This window comes from Manis pentadactyla, chromosome 1 (genome assembly GCF_030020395.1).
Source record: "Manis pentadactyla isolate mManPen7 chromosome 1, mManPen7.hap1, whole genome shotgun sequence".
Lineage (NCBI taxonomy): Eukaryota > Metazoa > Chordata > Mammalia > Pholidota > Manidae > Manis > Manis pentadactyla.
In genome coordinates, this window is record NC_080019.1 from 189,629,637 (window position 1) to 189,645,964 (window position 16,328).

Consider the following 16,328-nt stretch of genomic DNA (forward strand, 5'->3'; position numbering starts at 1 on the left):
ACTGGAACAAATTATTCAAAAATTCATATGGAAACACCAAAGACCCCGAATAGCCAAAGCAATCCTGAGAAAGAAGAATAAAGTAGGGGGCATCTCACTCCCCAACTTCAAGCTCTACTATAAAGCCATAGTAATCAAGACAATTTGGTACTGGCACAAGAGCAGAGCCACAGACCAATGGAACAGACTAGAGAATCCAGACATTAACCCAGACATATATGGTCAATTAATATTTGATAAAGGAGCCATGGACATACAATGGTGAAATGACAGTCTCTTCAACAGGTGGTGCTGGCAAAACTGGACAGCTACATGTAGGAGAATGAAACTGGACCATTGTCTAACCCCATATACAAAAGTAAACTCAAAATGGATCAAAGACCTGAATGTAAGTCATGAAACCATTAAACTCTTGGAAGAAAACATAGGCAAAAACCTCTTAGACATAAACATGAGTGATCTCTTCTTGAACATATCTCCCCGGGCAAGGAAAACAACAGCAAAAATGAGTAAGTGGGACTATATTAAGCTGAAAAGCTTCTGTACAGCAAAAGACACCATCAATAGAACAAAAAGGAACCCTACAGTATGGGAGAATATCTTTGAAAATGACACATCCGATAAAGGCTTGACGTCCAGAATATATAAAGAGCTCACACGCCTCAACAAACAAAAAACAAATAACCCAATTAAAAAATGGGCAGAGGAACTGAACACACAGTTCTCCAAAAAAGAAATACAGATGGCCAACAGACACATGAAAAGATGCTCCACATCGCTAATTATCAGAGAAATGCAAATTAAAACTACAATGAGGTATCACCTCACACCAGTAAGGATGGCTGCCATCCAAAAGACAAACAACAACAAATGTTGGCGAGGCTGTGGAGAAAGGGGAACCCTCCTACACTGCTGGTGGGAATGTAAGTTAGTTCAACCATTGTGGAAAGCAGTATGGAGGTACATCAAAATGCTCAAAACAGACTTACCATTTGACCCAGGAATTGCACTCCTAGGAATTTACCCTAAGAATGCAGCAATCAAGTATGAGAAAGATCAGTGCACCCCTATGTTTATCGCAGCACTATTTACAATAGCCAAGAATTGGAAGCAACCTAAATGTCCATTGATAGATGAATGGATAAAGAAGATGTGGTACATATACACAATGGAATACTACTCAGCCATAAGAAAAGGGCAAATCCAACCATTTGCAGCAACATGGATGGAGCTGGAGGGTATTATGCTCAGTGAAACAAGCCAAGCGGAGAAAGAGAAATACCAAATGATTTCACTCATCTGTGGAATATAAGAACAAAGGAAAAACTGAAGGAACAAAACAGCACCAGAATCACAGAACTCAAGAATGGACTAACAGGTACCAAAGGGAAAGGGACTGGGGAGGATGGGTGGGTAGGGAGGGATAAGGAGGGGGAGAACTAGGGGGGTATTAAGATTAGCATGCATGGGGGGGTAGGAGAAAAGGGAGGGCTGTACAACACAGAGAAGGCAAGCAGTGATTCTACAACATTTTGCTATGCTGATGGACAGTGACTGTAAAGGGGTTTATAGGGGAGACCTGATATAGGGGAGAGCCTAGTAAACATAATACTCGTCATGTAAGTGTAGATTAGTGATACCAAAAACAAAACAAAAGAAAACAAACAAAAAAAAAAGGGCAGTTCCTGTGTGGTAACCTCCAACGAGTTCTACACAAGAGTATAAAGGGCATATACAAGTGTAGGCAAAGGGTCTGTTTGCGTTTATACAGAAATCAAAGCCTAATTGGGCTACCCTGAAAATGAACTAAGATACGATATGAAAGAGAACTTCCAACATCAGCACTCTCTGGAAGACTCATGCCAGAAGATGGTCATCAAGAAATCCCAACAAAGATCAACACACTGCTACAGCGTAGATGCACTCATCCCACCAGCTCCTGGACTTGCCATGGGAATGAAGAAGGAGATATCTAAGCTGGCCTGTGCATACAGTGAAACAACAAATTTGACTGGATCTATACTGTTGGAACTCAACCAAGAATTAGGAGAAGTGCAAATTGTAGTGCTCCAAAATCTTACAACTACAGACTATTTACTGTTAAAAGAACATAAGGGATGTGAACATTCCCCAGGAATGGGTTGTTTTAATTTGTCTGATTTCTCTCAGACTGTTCAAGTTCAGTTGGACAATATCCACCATATCATAGATAAGTTTTCACAAATGCCTAAGGTGCCTAACTGGTTTTCTTGGTTTCACTGGAGATGGCTGGTAATTACAGATATGCTTTGGTTATGTAACTATACTCCTATTATGTTAATGTGTGTGTGCAATTTAAGTAGTAGCTTAAAACCTATACATGCTGAAGTTACTCTACAAGAAGATATGTCAAAGAAATAATCAAATCTTCCCATGTTTTCTTCTGCCTGCTACTTCTGTAGCTTTTCTTCTTCCTTCCTAATTACAACCCTTAAATAGAATTCGTGCCTCATATCAAATTTACCGAGTATCATAATTCTTCCAAGTGGTAAAGATACCTCAAGATAAATGCTGGGCATAGAAGCTACAGGGCATAAATATGCAAAGAAATAAAAAGCTAACCATTTCAAACAATAAGGCTTCTCTCTCACTTACCAACTTTACATTTCCCTGTATGGCCCCGGAAGATGACTGGTTAGCCAGAGACGGGTAAGATTCCTCAAGGGAGGAAGAACCGAAGACAGGCACAGTCGCAGGGGGGCCATCAGGTGAGAAATTGGGGATCAACAGAGGTGAGGCTTAGAACCTCACCCCCCCGTTCTGAGAGAAATCTTCTGCATACGTGGATGTTTTATTGCCCTGGTCTAGCTTGGATTAACACATAGTCTACAGGCACACACCTGATCATCTACATGTGCTCTCTTACAACACTAAACTATGTTTTCTACCTTTATCTTGTATCTACCTACCACTTCAGCATTTTATTAAAAATAATAATAATAAAGAGAGAAATGTGGTATCCACATATAAATCAAGTATAAAAACCAAATGAGTATTCATATTTGAACTGACTGTTTAGAGTTCATAATGCATGAGCAAAACCGAAAGTTTCTGTGATGACTGCCCTTGAACTGTTCACTATGTAACTTATTCATTATGTAAGAATTTGTTCTCCATGTAAGAACTTGTTTGTTATGCCTCAGAAGATTGGAGACTGACGAAAATTAGGCTTGGGGTGGATTAATGATTGTGCATTGAGCATTGACTCCCCTATACAGAATTTTATTGTCGTTAACAACCATTTGATCAATAAATATGAGAGATGCCCTCACAAAAAAAAAAAAAAAAAAAAAAAAAATCCAAGTAAATCACATAACTTCCAAAAAAGATAACCATTTTCATATTTTACATGTTTTCTCAATAAGAGACACTGAAACACTGTGATTATTAAAAATTCAATAACAGAGAAACTGCAAGTGTCAGAAGTCCTGCAAAGTCTCAAAAATGTTTTATGTAAAGGACATCAGTGATCTTGCTGATATGACCCACAAAAGCTTTAAGTTTTCATGTTTATACTTAATTATTACTTAAAGATACCCATGGACATTTCCTAATAGTGTAAAGGAAATGTAATTGCAAATTTTCCACAAAAACTGACCTGCCTCACCTGTAGCTCTGTACAAGCCCCCATTTATTGAGACCCGGGGGATATGTGTGGGGTTCCGGGATGCCAGGCCCTGTAATGCCCAGAAGGCTAGAGGCTGTGCTAAGCAAACAGTCAAGAAAAGCTGGTGGCTCTGCTGTCTGCCCAGTCTGGGCAGCACCGGACACAGCCTCCAGCCCTCGGAGCCCACGCGCTCCTAGAGCACAGGTCTCTTCTGGTTCCGGGAGGCCCTCAGAAGCGGTGTTCCCGAGTCAGCTGGGGACCCCTGGCAGCTGCAGGCCCCGCCACATGCTCTGGCATTGCTCAGGCACCACATCCAGGCCCTGTGCACCTAGGCGCCTCCAGGAACCCCACTTTGCTTCTCAGAACCAAAACAAAGCCAGATGTACCACACCTTTAGTCTAGGGAGCTATTCAAGGAGAGAACTGGATAAATGGGGCGAGACCAGCCCTGAATCAGAGGTGGGCACATGCAGCCCGGGGAAGGCAGGCCCAGGCCTGAAGCTGCTCTATAATCAGGATCCAGAGAGGCCCAAGCACCACAGGGAGTCCAATGCTGTGGGCATGAGTGTCTGTCACCATGTGCCACCCCTAGGGTGGCACTGCCAGCCACTGCTAGGTTCTGTGTGGTGAGCAGGAAACTGTGCGGATGGGCTGCAGGGGATGACGGCTTGTGTTTGCCCAGTCGCCTGCGGCAGTGGGGGAGGGTGATCCAGTTCCCTAGGTTGGCACGTGAAAGACATTTTTAATAACATTTTGTCACTGCAGAATATTAGCAGAAGGTGTTGGGAGAAGCAGCCCCCCTGGCCCTGAGCATCCCCTGTGTCCTCGTGGGTGTGCCCAGTGTGGAGGGCCCCAAGCTGGGCCATTTCCCTGGGCTGTGGCTGCTGTGGCAAACCTGAGAGGGGAGGTGATGTCTCCCTCTGAAACAGAGGACAGGCCCTCTCGCTGCCTGCTATTGAGAAGGGGGCCCCGAGGTCACTGCTCCTCGGCTGAGGCGCAACCCCTGCGGGGGCGGCACCCGCCCAGGCCCGGGGCTTCACCTGTGGTGCTCTGGGCCATGGGAACGACCAACACACACGCTGGTTGTGCGGGAGCAACAGGGGCCCTTGCCTCTGACCCAGGAGTTGGCGTCTCTCCCGGCAGCCGGAAACAGCACCAGGCTACCTCACGAGCTTGGAGGTTGGGTCGGATCGCAGACCCCACCAAAGACCCTGTTATTAGGTGCTGAGCCCCCAGGTGCAGCTTACAGCAGAGTGAACGATGAATTCACAGGTCTTTGTCAAGTCCTTGGCCAGCAGAGACCGCCTCACGTCGCAGCGCAGGGTGTACTGGAGGAAGGCCAGAGGAGGAGAAGTTAGGTCGGTGGGATGATGTTCAGAGAGACGCATCAGTCAACGTATTTTAGGAAACTGTGTGTTACATGAAAACATACAGCATAGTGGGAGTTACTGCTTAAAGGCATTTCTATACAAAAACAAAACACAGAAGACACTGTAAGGTTACTCCTCAGCCTGTTCCCAGGGCCTCCGGTAGCTGGACCGAAGCTGCAATCTCACCCGTGACGGGGAGCCCGACGGTGACACCCTGGAAAGGGCATGCCCTTGAGAGTGGAAGCTGGTTCAGCCCCTCACCCATGCTGGTGTGCCAGCCCAGACACTCTCCACCACATTCTGGGCCTCTGTAAAATGGGGACATGAAGCCCTGCCTGCTGTGAGGACCACATGACATAACGTGGTAGCTGCTCAGTACAGGGTAGGGCACCTGGCAGCTCCTAGGAAAATGGCAGCTATTTTTTCAGAAGGATTAGAAAACATGTAGTGAGGCCTAGAGGCCCTGGACCTGCACCTAGCACCTCACAGACCAACTTTAGAGGCCGCTCGCGCTGAGCACTGTCCATGCAACAGCCTGTGCTGGTGACGGAGCAGAGCGTGTCAGGCCTGCACTGTGAGCTGCCCGTTTAGGAGGAGAAAGAATATGGAGAGACGGCGTTCAAAGACCCAGGGCTCCAGAGCACCTTAAAGCTCCTCCGCATTTTAACTGTAAGGAGGACTAAAGAAGAAAGTCTTCCTAAAATTTTTATTTTGGATAATTCAAACACACAAAAGCAAAGAGAAGAGCATAGCGACACCCCACAGGGCCACCAGCCAGCTTCCACAGTGCTGGACTCACGGCTGGTCTCATTCAACCTGTTGCCCCACCGTCTGCCAACACAGACATGTCCTGCCTGCAGAACTAAGGGGGCGGTGAAGGAATGTAGCCTTCCTCGCTTTACCTTGGCTGCGCTCAGTTTCTCTGCTGTCCCAGGGCTGGTTTTCAGAACTAGCCTCTGCTGGCATGCAGGCCGCAGGACAGGCCCTACTCTGCCTGAGGGGGCGAGCCCGCTGCACCGCCGGTCACTGAGCCAGGAGCATGGCTATAACCTCAGACTGCTCCTGCACATCCCCGTCCATGGACTGAGACTGGTAATACAATTCTGCAGCAGGGTGTTTAAATCACTCAGGGGAAAACTTAAGAATTATGTTAAAGTAATTCGTATAACTGGGACCAAATTCATGGTTGAATCAAGAAACTGCATTGTCATGAACAACCTGTCACATTAAACATGAAGTTACTATTTATTCAAGGCACTCCTGGGAGATTAAAGCATTATCCCTTATCTGCAAGGGTCTTTTTATACGTATATATTCTCTATCAAGATTTCAAATCTGGTCTCCCAACCAGATGAGCTCAGTGAGGGCTGGTACTCTACATGCATATGTATGTGTGTGTATGAGTGTGTGTGATACATGTGTGTGCATGCATGTGTACCGCCTTCCTCCTGGACACCGCACGCGCTGTCTGGAGTGGCCCTGTTTTGTTCTGGCTTGCATGGTCTCTCTGATTCCTTTCCCAGGGGGAGCTTCCCCTTCCTCAATTTGAGTCTCAGGGTTTGGGCAGGGCTGACCGCCCCCCACCCCAGCTGGGCGCTGGAAGTGACCACTAGGCCAGGACCACTGCTGGGACCATGGGAGCAAATTCCTCTGGCTGGGCTGCCACCCGGGAGATGGCAAGCCTGCAGCTGCTTGCTGGCTGCTGCTCTGCCGTGGCAGGGGATGGCCTGCCTGCGAGTGGGGCCTGCCCCAAAGATGGCTGAGCTGGAGACACGGCTGGCCCAGCGCCCGGCCGAGACACCAGGCAACCCCTACAGTTCCCTGTTCTATGACACAACGTCCCTTTTTGGGTCAAGTCAGTTTGAGCCGGGTTCCTACAACTTGCAAATGAAAGGGTGTGAATAACAGGCATCAACTTTTGGTCACTAAATGTGTTAGTGTGAAAGTTAATACTCAGTCATAGAAGGCAGCTGGTGGTGATAAGTGGGGGTGGGAGAAAGGGAGAAAAGACATTAAGTTCGAGGAATTGTGTTAAGTCCCTTTCTGTGTACCATCTCAATTCTAATACTGCGAATGTAAGAATTGTTAGCATACCACACGGGTAGTCACCATGAATTCGTTAACGATAGATATTTCCTTAGGACATCTCTGTGCCAGGTCCTGTGCTAACTAAGCACTTCATGCCAAGACCTCATTAACCCCCAGCAGGAGAGGTCATGAAGGGTACTCGGGGCCACAGAGGTAGGATTTGAGTTCACACATGCCTGTCACCAAAAGCCATGCTCTGCACCCCTAGGCAATACTGTAAGTCAAGCCCAACCAATCTGCAAAGCCCTGGGTCCCTCCACTTTACTGTGATCTTTTCCCCTTTCTAAGGAGGGATGCAGGCGGTGTGTGCTCTGGGAGGTCACAGAGCGTCAGGACGGTCAGACGTATGCAGAGTGCCAGAAGGAGGTGTGAGACTCAATCTTTTTCAACTGGCAATAAACACAACCTGAACAGGAATGAAGAAAGAACACACCTGTCCACAGATCTGAGGCCGACTCCTAGGGAGGATGTTTTTAAGTGTGAAAAAGGATTAATTCTGAATACACGACTTTAGCAGACACACCGCTATTGCTGCATGTGGTGTTACAGTGTACAATCTCGCGAGTATGCCTACAAGAGTAGAACAAACATAATAAAACTTGCCTATGATGTCAATAACTTGTAAAAGAAGAACTAGTTGCACAAAGGACAACTAGGAGAGACAGATTCTTGCATGCAGCACTCGACAGTAAAGGCGGGAAGCGAACACAGCAGGACTGAGAGGAGATGAGAGCCAGGGCACCCGGCCCTCCGTCCAGGAGGCAGCGAGCAACCCTGGCCCCTGCGAGCGGGGGACTTGCACTGGCTACACGCTCCATCCTTCTCTCTGGCTTAGGACTTGCACTACTTTTATGTTATGTCATCAACACAATTCAAATGATAAATGAAAAATGTCTCTACACCTGTATCATTTGAGAAGAGGATGCTATTAAAGTTTAACAACACTTTCTACCAAAAGTAGCACCCTGGAGTCCTCCAAAAAGCCACAGTGAGCAGGGGCACCCGGGAGGGTGACGCCAGTGGGCCCTCCTGAGGCCCCAGTGGCTGTGTCACTGTCCTCTCTGGGTGGCACCTGCTCTCCTGTGCAACAGGAGGCTGGAAAAAGACCCACCTGAAACCGATGCTCAGTGACAGGACAAGGGAAAACCGGCCAGAAACCATCCCGCTGGTTTCCCTCAGGCGGTGCACTTCCCAACAAGGATGCGACAAATGTAACTCCTGACCAGGGAATTCGGTGGCATTTGAGACCTGCTGATTTGTGTAGGTGTGAACATGTTAACTGTGATCATGTGGCACAATGTCCTTCCTTTTTGCAGATGGTGATCGAAGTATTTTGAGATGAAGTGTCAAGATTTTGTAACTAACTTTGAAATGATTCAGGAAAAAAATCAATACAGATTAAACAAAGATGGCAAAATTCTAACACATGTTGAATGTAGGTGGTAAGTGTGAGGGCGACACAGTCTCAGGAATGTGAGGTTAAGGTGGGAAGAAATATCTTCCTTTTTAGAAAACTGAGATAACCTGGGGAGGCAGAGAATTCCCAGTTGTGGCATTCCGAGGTTACCTTCCAGGGGTAAAATCTGGTGACCGAAATAACGCCTGCGTCGGGATCATCCACTTTTCTGAAGTGCTTCCCTTCCTCCTATTGCATCTGAAATCACTTCCCTCTTACACACGTGCAGAGCAAAAGTGCATGGGTTTCTGTATACACCTGCCAGCCTTTCTGACAACATTTGGAAAAGGATGCGATTTCCAACCTTATTTGAAACAAATGAATCGTTTAACAAGAATGAAGAATGATGAATACAGGCCCAAGTAACAAGCAGGATGACAGTGAAGAGCTGGTGTCACCCTTTTCAGCTTCTAATGAATCCACGCTTATGCTATTATGCTATTAAATAAACAGTATTAAAAAACTGCTGTGTAGCTAAAGCAAGCTGATGCTGACTCTGGAAAGAAAATAAAAATAATTTTCAAATGAAACCTTTGAGGTATTTTCAGTCTTGCTAAAAAGGCATTTTTGCTCTTTCATGGAGGAAGTGTTCTCAGTGTGGAAAGATGGCGAGAGGCTCACGTGTCTACACCAGCAATCTGCATGTCTATGCACGCAGCTTCCTCTGAATCTGGACTATTTCCAGTCTTTACTGTTACTTCCTACAGGCTGTCCCAGGCCTCCAAGCCTTTAGTATATTCGGTGCCTGAAACAGATGTACGAATAAAGCACAAGACATGTTTTTTCCTTACTGAAAAGTATTTACTGTACCTGAGTACATCATACTACTCACATTTTTTTAAAAATTAAAGTATCATTAATATACAGTCTTACATTTGTTTCAAATACACAACAGTTACGTGTATTATTAAATCCTCACCCCCTCTAGTCCCTACCTACCAAGGTTGTAGGATGTTACAGAATCATTACTCATGTCTCTTCTCGACAGATATTTCAGGCAATTCATGAAACTTAGACAAACCTTTAGTTAAACTCTCACAAGTATTTTGAGGATTGTTCTTTTAAAAGTGTTATATTTTAAATAGGGGATGGTCTCTATCAAGACCAAATTTTCAGCTGAATCTTAACAAACTAAAAACTTTCCTAAGTTTCAGTGCTCTTGCACATATGTAAGACAAAATCGTTTTGTCTAGCAAGGGGAGCCGCTGCAAGACCGCCGTCACAGAGGTGCCTTTCTTTCCGTGGGATAAAGGAAAGGCTCCCCAGCTCTGAGTCATGACTCCAAACTGTGTCTAAGACAACAATAGCAACTGGGAGAGACATCCTGAACTAGGAGAGGTAGACAGGAAGCCATAAATCCACTTCCCCCTCATTTACAAGGTTTGTTCAATGAAGAATACAAGCCTATGTTAAAGTAGTAGCCTTTGGGTATTGAACAAAGAGATATTTATATGTACAAAACAGACAAGTTCACGTGGGTGCCAAGGAGAAGGGAGGGCATATCTATCACCAAATAATAAAAGCTCCCCCGCAGTGTCAACGTGGCCAGAACACAGTGCGAAAGAAACAAAGGCATTTTTAAACAGAGCTACATCATCGGTCCTCTGAGATTCCTATTGAAAATAATGGTCATACGTAATGAGTTACATGGGGCGAAATGAGAAATCAGTACAGGATATACCTGGGAGGTCTCAGCTAGAAATACAGTGTTCAATTCCTGGGCCCACCTATGAACGTTCAGTGAAAGACAGAACAAGCTGTTCAGTGGAAGTTAAGAAGTCAGCTGCACGGGATCAGGAGGCTCACCTGGATGTTGACAAACACGCCATGATAGGTCTCATACAAAACTTTGTTACCCTTCACGTGCAGAGGAAATTCAAAAGGAATTTCTGTTTTGCCACTGGGAAATTTTCCTGGCTTCACCATTTCAATGGTGCTGTTGATAATCTGGATAGGCTGTAAAGAGAATCAACTCAGTCCATCGGCATGTGCTTTTAGATGCACTTACAAAGTCACCGTGTCTACTAAAAATCTGAAAGCCCCGAGCCCCGAGCCCCAGACGCTACAGCGCTGCACCTGGGGGTGAGCCAGTCCCAGTCCTCTGGCACAGTAATGGTCCGTTCTGCAGTGCTGCACGCTCAGCTGTTCGATGCACAGTCGGGACTGGGCCAGTGTTCCCTCTCTTCTCCCCACATACTGCAGTGAACCGTCCCAACCTCGTCATGTTTGGAATGGGGAAGCAGGCGGCACGTCAGGGGCCTGGCGAGGAAGACCGCCCCCAGACCAGCCTGTGCTCGACTCCAGGGCGGTGGCTCTGCCCTGCCGCCCGCAGCCCCCTGGGCCTTCCCTCCACCCCGCTCCCAGCACTGAGCAGTTCCCCCGGGGGGCGGTGACCAGGGCCTCCCCGCAGACGGGCCCCACCGTGGAGCCCGCCAGAAGGCAGCTGTGTTAACCTTCAGTAGCTAAGGCGCTCTAAGCCTTGGTTAGCCTCACCCTGAGAAATCCCACTCAGGAAGTGAGTTTCTAAGTGCTAATGGAGAAAAGTATGAAAATCATGGAAAAACACAGGCAGGCCCTGAGTCTTTCTTCTGGACTCCTTCCCCCTCAAAACTCAAAAGAGTTAATATGTCCTTGGGGAAAAAGGAAACTATAAGCATAGAAAAGGAGTTTACATTCTGGAACACAGAACTCTACCCTGAATGACAAGAAGGACAGAATGGCCAGGCTCCATCTGCATCCTACCTGAATGTCCAGCCTGCACAGCAATGTACACAGTTAAAGTAACAGTTCTGTGTCAGGAAGGTAAGTGCCAGAAGCCACAGCACAACTCAGAAGAGCTCTGGTCCCTTTAACGGCTGAGACCTGCCCACTTATGGCTCTCCTAATCCTGCTTGGTAGGTCAAAAATGTGCAGGCTTTCAGTTCAGAGAAATTCAGAGTCAAAATATCTATTTCTTTGGTTTGATCAGTGAGTATTAAAAGTATGACTATTACCATACTTTGCAAAATAATGACCAAGAACAGCAGCAAAGCCAGAAGCAAGTAAAAACCACCACAAACATTTGAATAATGAATTAAAAATGTGCAACCTAAGCATGCTTACCTTCACAGAATTATAGAAAGCTTCAAACACACCCACACTCTTGGCGCTGAGCTGCAGGTTCACGGTTCCTTCCACTGTCAGAGAGACTCCCTGGTGCTGGACTGAGTCCTTACCAGATATGACCACCACACCGGAGACCATCTCCTAGCAGGGGACAGCCACCAGTCCTATTAATAAGGGCTATTTCACTCACCTTGTTATTAGCAAAAACTAAGTCCCCTTAACCACCGATTTGTTCAAAGATGCAGACATGCAGTGAGCACTTTATTATGACAGACGCCTGGATGCCAAGATGGAGAAAGCCTGGCCAGGGCATGGCAGGGCAGGGCTGGCCACACACTGAGGGGGGCGCCCAGTGGAGTGGGGGGACTCATTCATCATGGCCGTCCAGACGTGTCTGTCTTCATTCTTGGCTGGGAGAATCCCAACACATGTCTGATTTCAAAAGGGCAAAGAGAAGGGCCTGGGGCCAATTGCAGAATTACAGCCGCATCACCCAGGAGCCCTCTTCTGGAGGAATACAACAAAATAAAGCCCTTTTCTTTAGGTTTCTCAATTATGCCAAGGGACAAAATGACTATACATTTTCAAATGCATGAAAAATTGACACACTGTCAGCCTGGTGTCCCCTCTGCCCGCAAAGCCTCACTGAGGAGAGGCTTGAGTAGGGGATGAGGGGGCCACCGACATAATAGAAAGGCCACCAGCAATCCAACTGCAGGCTGCGCAGCCCCACCCGCATGTTCCAGTTCATGCGGGGGACCATTGAGCCTCCATCTCCCTGGTTCAGAAATCATTTACGGAAGATTCACGGCAGGTCAGCTATCCACTTACATGAAGACGGTTACTGAGCAACAGAATATGGACATTAGCTCTTTACCGATGGCAGTTTCTTCCTGCCTCTGAGGATTCTAGAGTCTCAATATGCTCTAGGGGTTTGGGAGGGAGGGAAGTTGAGAGGATTCAGCAGCATTAACCTGAGTGGAAAGAATCCACAATAAAGGGAAAACAACGCATTTCTGAAATGCCCTTCAGAAATGCAGCAGGACTGCGGTCAGACGGTAGGATAATGGCAGAAAACCGCTGCCAACAAAACCAGAGAAAGAAAAAGAGCAAAATTAAAACTGGCCCAAAGATCAAAGCATTTAAAGAAGTCTGTCTTATTGGTTCACAGGTCTGTTTGCTTTTCATTTCCTGCAGTCAATCGCCCAGTGACCTTTTACCAGTTCCTCATACCATGGACCTGGGGGCACGAAGAGGCTCGGACCCTTACATGTGCTCAATATTCTGCGTTTTTTCCCACCCCCCCATAAAAAACACATAAACACATTTAAATGAAAATTTATCTGAAATCATTTAACTTTTTAATTTAAATTAGTTCTATTAATTTTGTACAACCCAAATAAAAAGAAATCTAATTTTTAAAACATTTAAATTCACTAATATATTTTTAAAAAATTTACTTGACTAGTATGTCCCAGAAATCAAATGTGACAAAATAATTTCATGAACTTTACCAATTAACACAACAGACCCTGGGGACAGTGCTGTTCCTATAATCAGACTGTTTTCCATTCAGCCCTGGGCCCAGGACGTGGGGTGACCACAGCCGGGCACATTACCGTCATGGCATCAACAGAAGCCATTCCCTCCTCACTCCCTGTGGCATTGGATGGAGAAAGCAGTGAAGTACCTTGGAAGCAAGCAGAGGAAATATTTGATGACCCAAGGGACTCTCCTGTCATTCCTTGAATTAAGAAAGAATGTAGCAGAGAATACAATATTAATACAGTATGTGTATATTAATTAGGCATTGTGGATAAGATGAGAGTTCCTGTGGCCAGGATTATCACCTGGCCCTGGTTGGCTAGCTCACTACACACGTGTGGGCAATATGTTGCTATTAATTCTATATAAAGAGCTCCGCCCAGTGTTCTGGGTGACACAGTGGCACGGCTGCAAGGCTGTAGGAGAGCAGAGCAGAGGCTGGAGTGGTGGCAGCACCGAGGACAGAGGCCCAGAGGATGGCTCAGAGGGCAGAGGGGCCCAGAGGCAGAGACCGGCTTGCTGCATGCAGACTTGCTCTGAGTGGACAGGATTCTAGTGACTGACCTGCCACCATGGGAATAAAGTTGGGTGTAACCCTTTCACCCCAAGAACGTTCTACTGTCATTTCTTTGGTCACATTGAATCCATAGTGAACTTTCCCAGGGCTGAAACCAATTGGCAAGACAGGCAGCCGTATGAGACGGAGGTGTACTCAGTTCCTCCCAACAAAAGGAGGGTACAGAATGAGTCCTGCTGTAGCCCCAAGGAACCGGAATTTCAGAAACAGAAGATGGGTCAAGAAAGAGTTAAGACACAGACAATGAGAAAGCAGATCATTTCTCATTATTTTTGGGGTTTTTATTAAGACATAATTGACATAAAACATCTTATTTATAGCTGTACCAGGTAATTCTTGATTGATTCTAGCAAAGGAGGGTAGCATGAACTTGAGCAACTGAAATTAAAGAAAACCCCAGACCTCGCTCACAAAGTCCCCTCAGTCTTCGGTCTAGAACTCTCAACAAGGAGAAAGTAAGGTTATGGCTCTGGAGGTACCATAAATTCCCCCAATGCAATAAGCAACTGGGGGCCATGATTTCAAAACGAGGCCCACATTGGACAGCAGGGGACCCTGGAAACGGGGCGCACAACTCAAAACGCACGTGTGCTAATTTTGAGGGAGACGAGCCATAGCTTTCGTCACTATCATCAAGGAGGCCTTGGCCTGGGGAAGAGGGGAAGCCCAGCCCGGAGAGATGCGGGCCCCACACCCCTGTGTGTGCAGCAGGCAGAGGTGACGGACGCCAGCGTCTGCACCTGATTCCTGGGGACGCCGCCGGGCTGCGTCCGAGTGGGTCCGTGCCGACACCTCGATCCCGCATCTGGGACACTGGCCGTGCCGGGGGACACGACCCCGAGACCCCCAGCGCAGAGCCTGCCACGAGGCACCCCCGCCCCCAGGCTCCGGGTGGGGAAGGCCTGCGGCAGCCGCCCACGCCCCGCGTCCAGGCCCGGCTGGGACCAGCAGCCCTTCCCCGCAGACTCCGCTTCCAGGGTGAGCGGACGGGAAGGGACGGCGCTTTCTCAGTGTGTCTTCTCCAGACGTAAAACGCTACCACCTAGCTGCACAACTTTTTTCTTTTTTTGTTCTCTGGAATTAAATACCAAACCCGTAATTACGACTCTGGGTTTGAAGATAGTGGCGTCAAGTCAGCAGCCCCCAGCTTCCTGGAAATCACCCAAGAGAACAAGAAGCATAACCACAAACTCCTTTTTCGGCAAAGCCAGGAGACAGTTAAATACTGCGAGGCAGGTGGTAGAGCTGCTGCAGGGAGCAGGGCCGGGCTGGGAGGCCTGGGCAGGGTCTTTGGGAGCAGCTGACGGCTCGCTGGGCCACGCTGGGGCTAGGAGGGGCCAAGGGGCGCCCCTGGCGGAGGGCAGGGCTCCGGGGCAGGGCAGGGAGGCCCTGGCACCAGGAAGCCCTGCTGCCAGCTGCTTATCTCATGGGCAGAAGTAAAGCAAGGATTAAAGACACATCAACACTCACCAGCCTGGTCTAGGAATAGACTCATATCCTACGAGAAGGAGACTTTAAGAAGAACCAGCCGAGGGGCACGGGACCTACAACAGGTTTACAAGCGAGGGGGGGAAGGGAGGGGGGAGGGGAGAGAGAAACTCGGCAGGGGTCATGAATACACAACACAGATCATGTTGCTGACATACAGCAGCTCCCCTCTCACTCAGGGTAAAGGCCAAAGTCATTTCCTGGCCCACAAAGGGGCATGTGTCCCTCTCCCTGACGGGTCAGACCTCATCTCCTACCCGTCCCCATCACGGACTGGCACGGTCCACCTCAGGCATGTGCACACGTTCCTCCCTCCACCCGGACGCCCTCCCTCTGGACGCCTGCATGATCTGTGACACAGACTCTCTCCTTAACCAAACGACACAGCCTCCTTTGAGCTCTTTTTCAACTAGGCCTCAACTTTTATATCTGTGTTCATCTTTGCATTATCCAATTGTAGCAAGGATTGTGTGAAGTCTGTCAGATCATCCCTGATGGTTCCTCATCCCCTACCACCCCTGGGTGAGGTCTGAGCACCCAGGCCTGCCGTCAACACGAATCCTTTTAGGTCGGTTTAGCCAGAGTTCCCCTCACTCTTGATGTTCCCTCTCAGTAATTTTCCTTCCGCTGACACCCACCTGCTGCTTGGCCACTGATTCCTGCTTGCCCCTGAGGTTCCTGGAGCTGAGCCCATCTCTCTCCCCACTGCAGGGCTCCACGTGAGGTCCCAACACCATCCCAGCAGACCCCTCTTGGATGAAGCCTGTTTCACCATACCTAACAAGGGTCATGAACCTTTTTTTTTCTACAAAATACACTCCCTTGTCACCATCAAGTCATTGCTCAAATGCCACCATTTTAGTGAGGCCTTCCCTGACCACCCTGTTTAAAACAGAGCCCTCCCCAGCACTCATTTCCCTCTCCCTGACTCTCCTCTGTAGCACTGTCACCTTCTAAGATCCTACATAAGTAATGATCTACTTTATTTATTTTCTGTGCTTCTGGAATGTGAACTCTACAAGGGTAGAGCGATTGCAAGAGTAGATGCACTCGA

General features: G+C 47.6%; 1 protein-coding gene across 3 annotated transcripts in view; it reads right to left on the reverse strand.

The window, feature by feature from the left end:
* VPS26C (VPS26 endosomal protein sorting factor C) overlaps positions 1-16,328 on the reverse strand; it is a 48,509-nt gene that overhangs the window by 12,190 nt on the left and 19,991 nt on the right. The window contains exons 2-4 of one of the 3 annotated variants that reach the window (XM_036899233.2): positions 11,662-11,805; positions 10,366-10,515; positions 4,893-4,973 (exon numbers count right to left, since the gene is read on the reverse strand). The exons of 1 other annotated variant lie outside the window; for it this stretch is intronic. In XM_036899233.2, the coding sequence (XP_036755128.2) occupies positions 4,893-4,973; positions 10,366-10,515; positions 11,662-11,805 (375 nt within the window). The remainder of the gene's footprint in view (positions 1-4,892; positions 4,974-10,365; positions 10,516-11,661; positions 11,806-16,328) is intronic. One more of the 3 variants, XM_036899236.2, reaches the window with a different exon arrangement.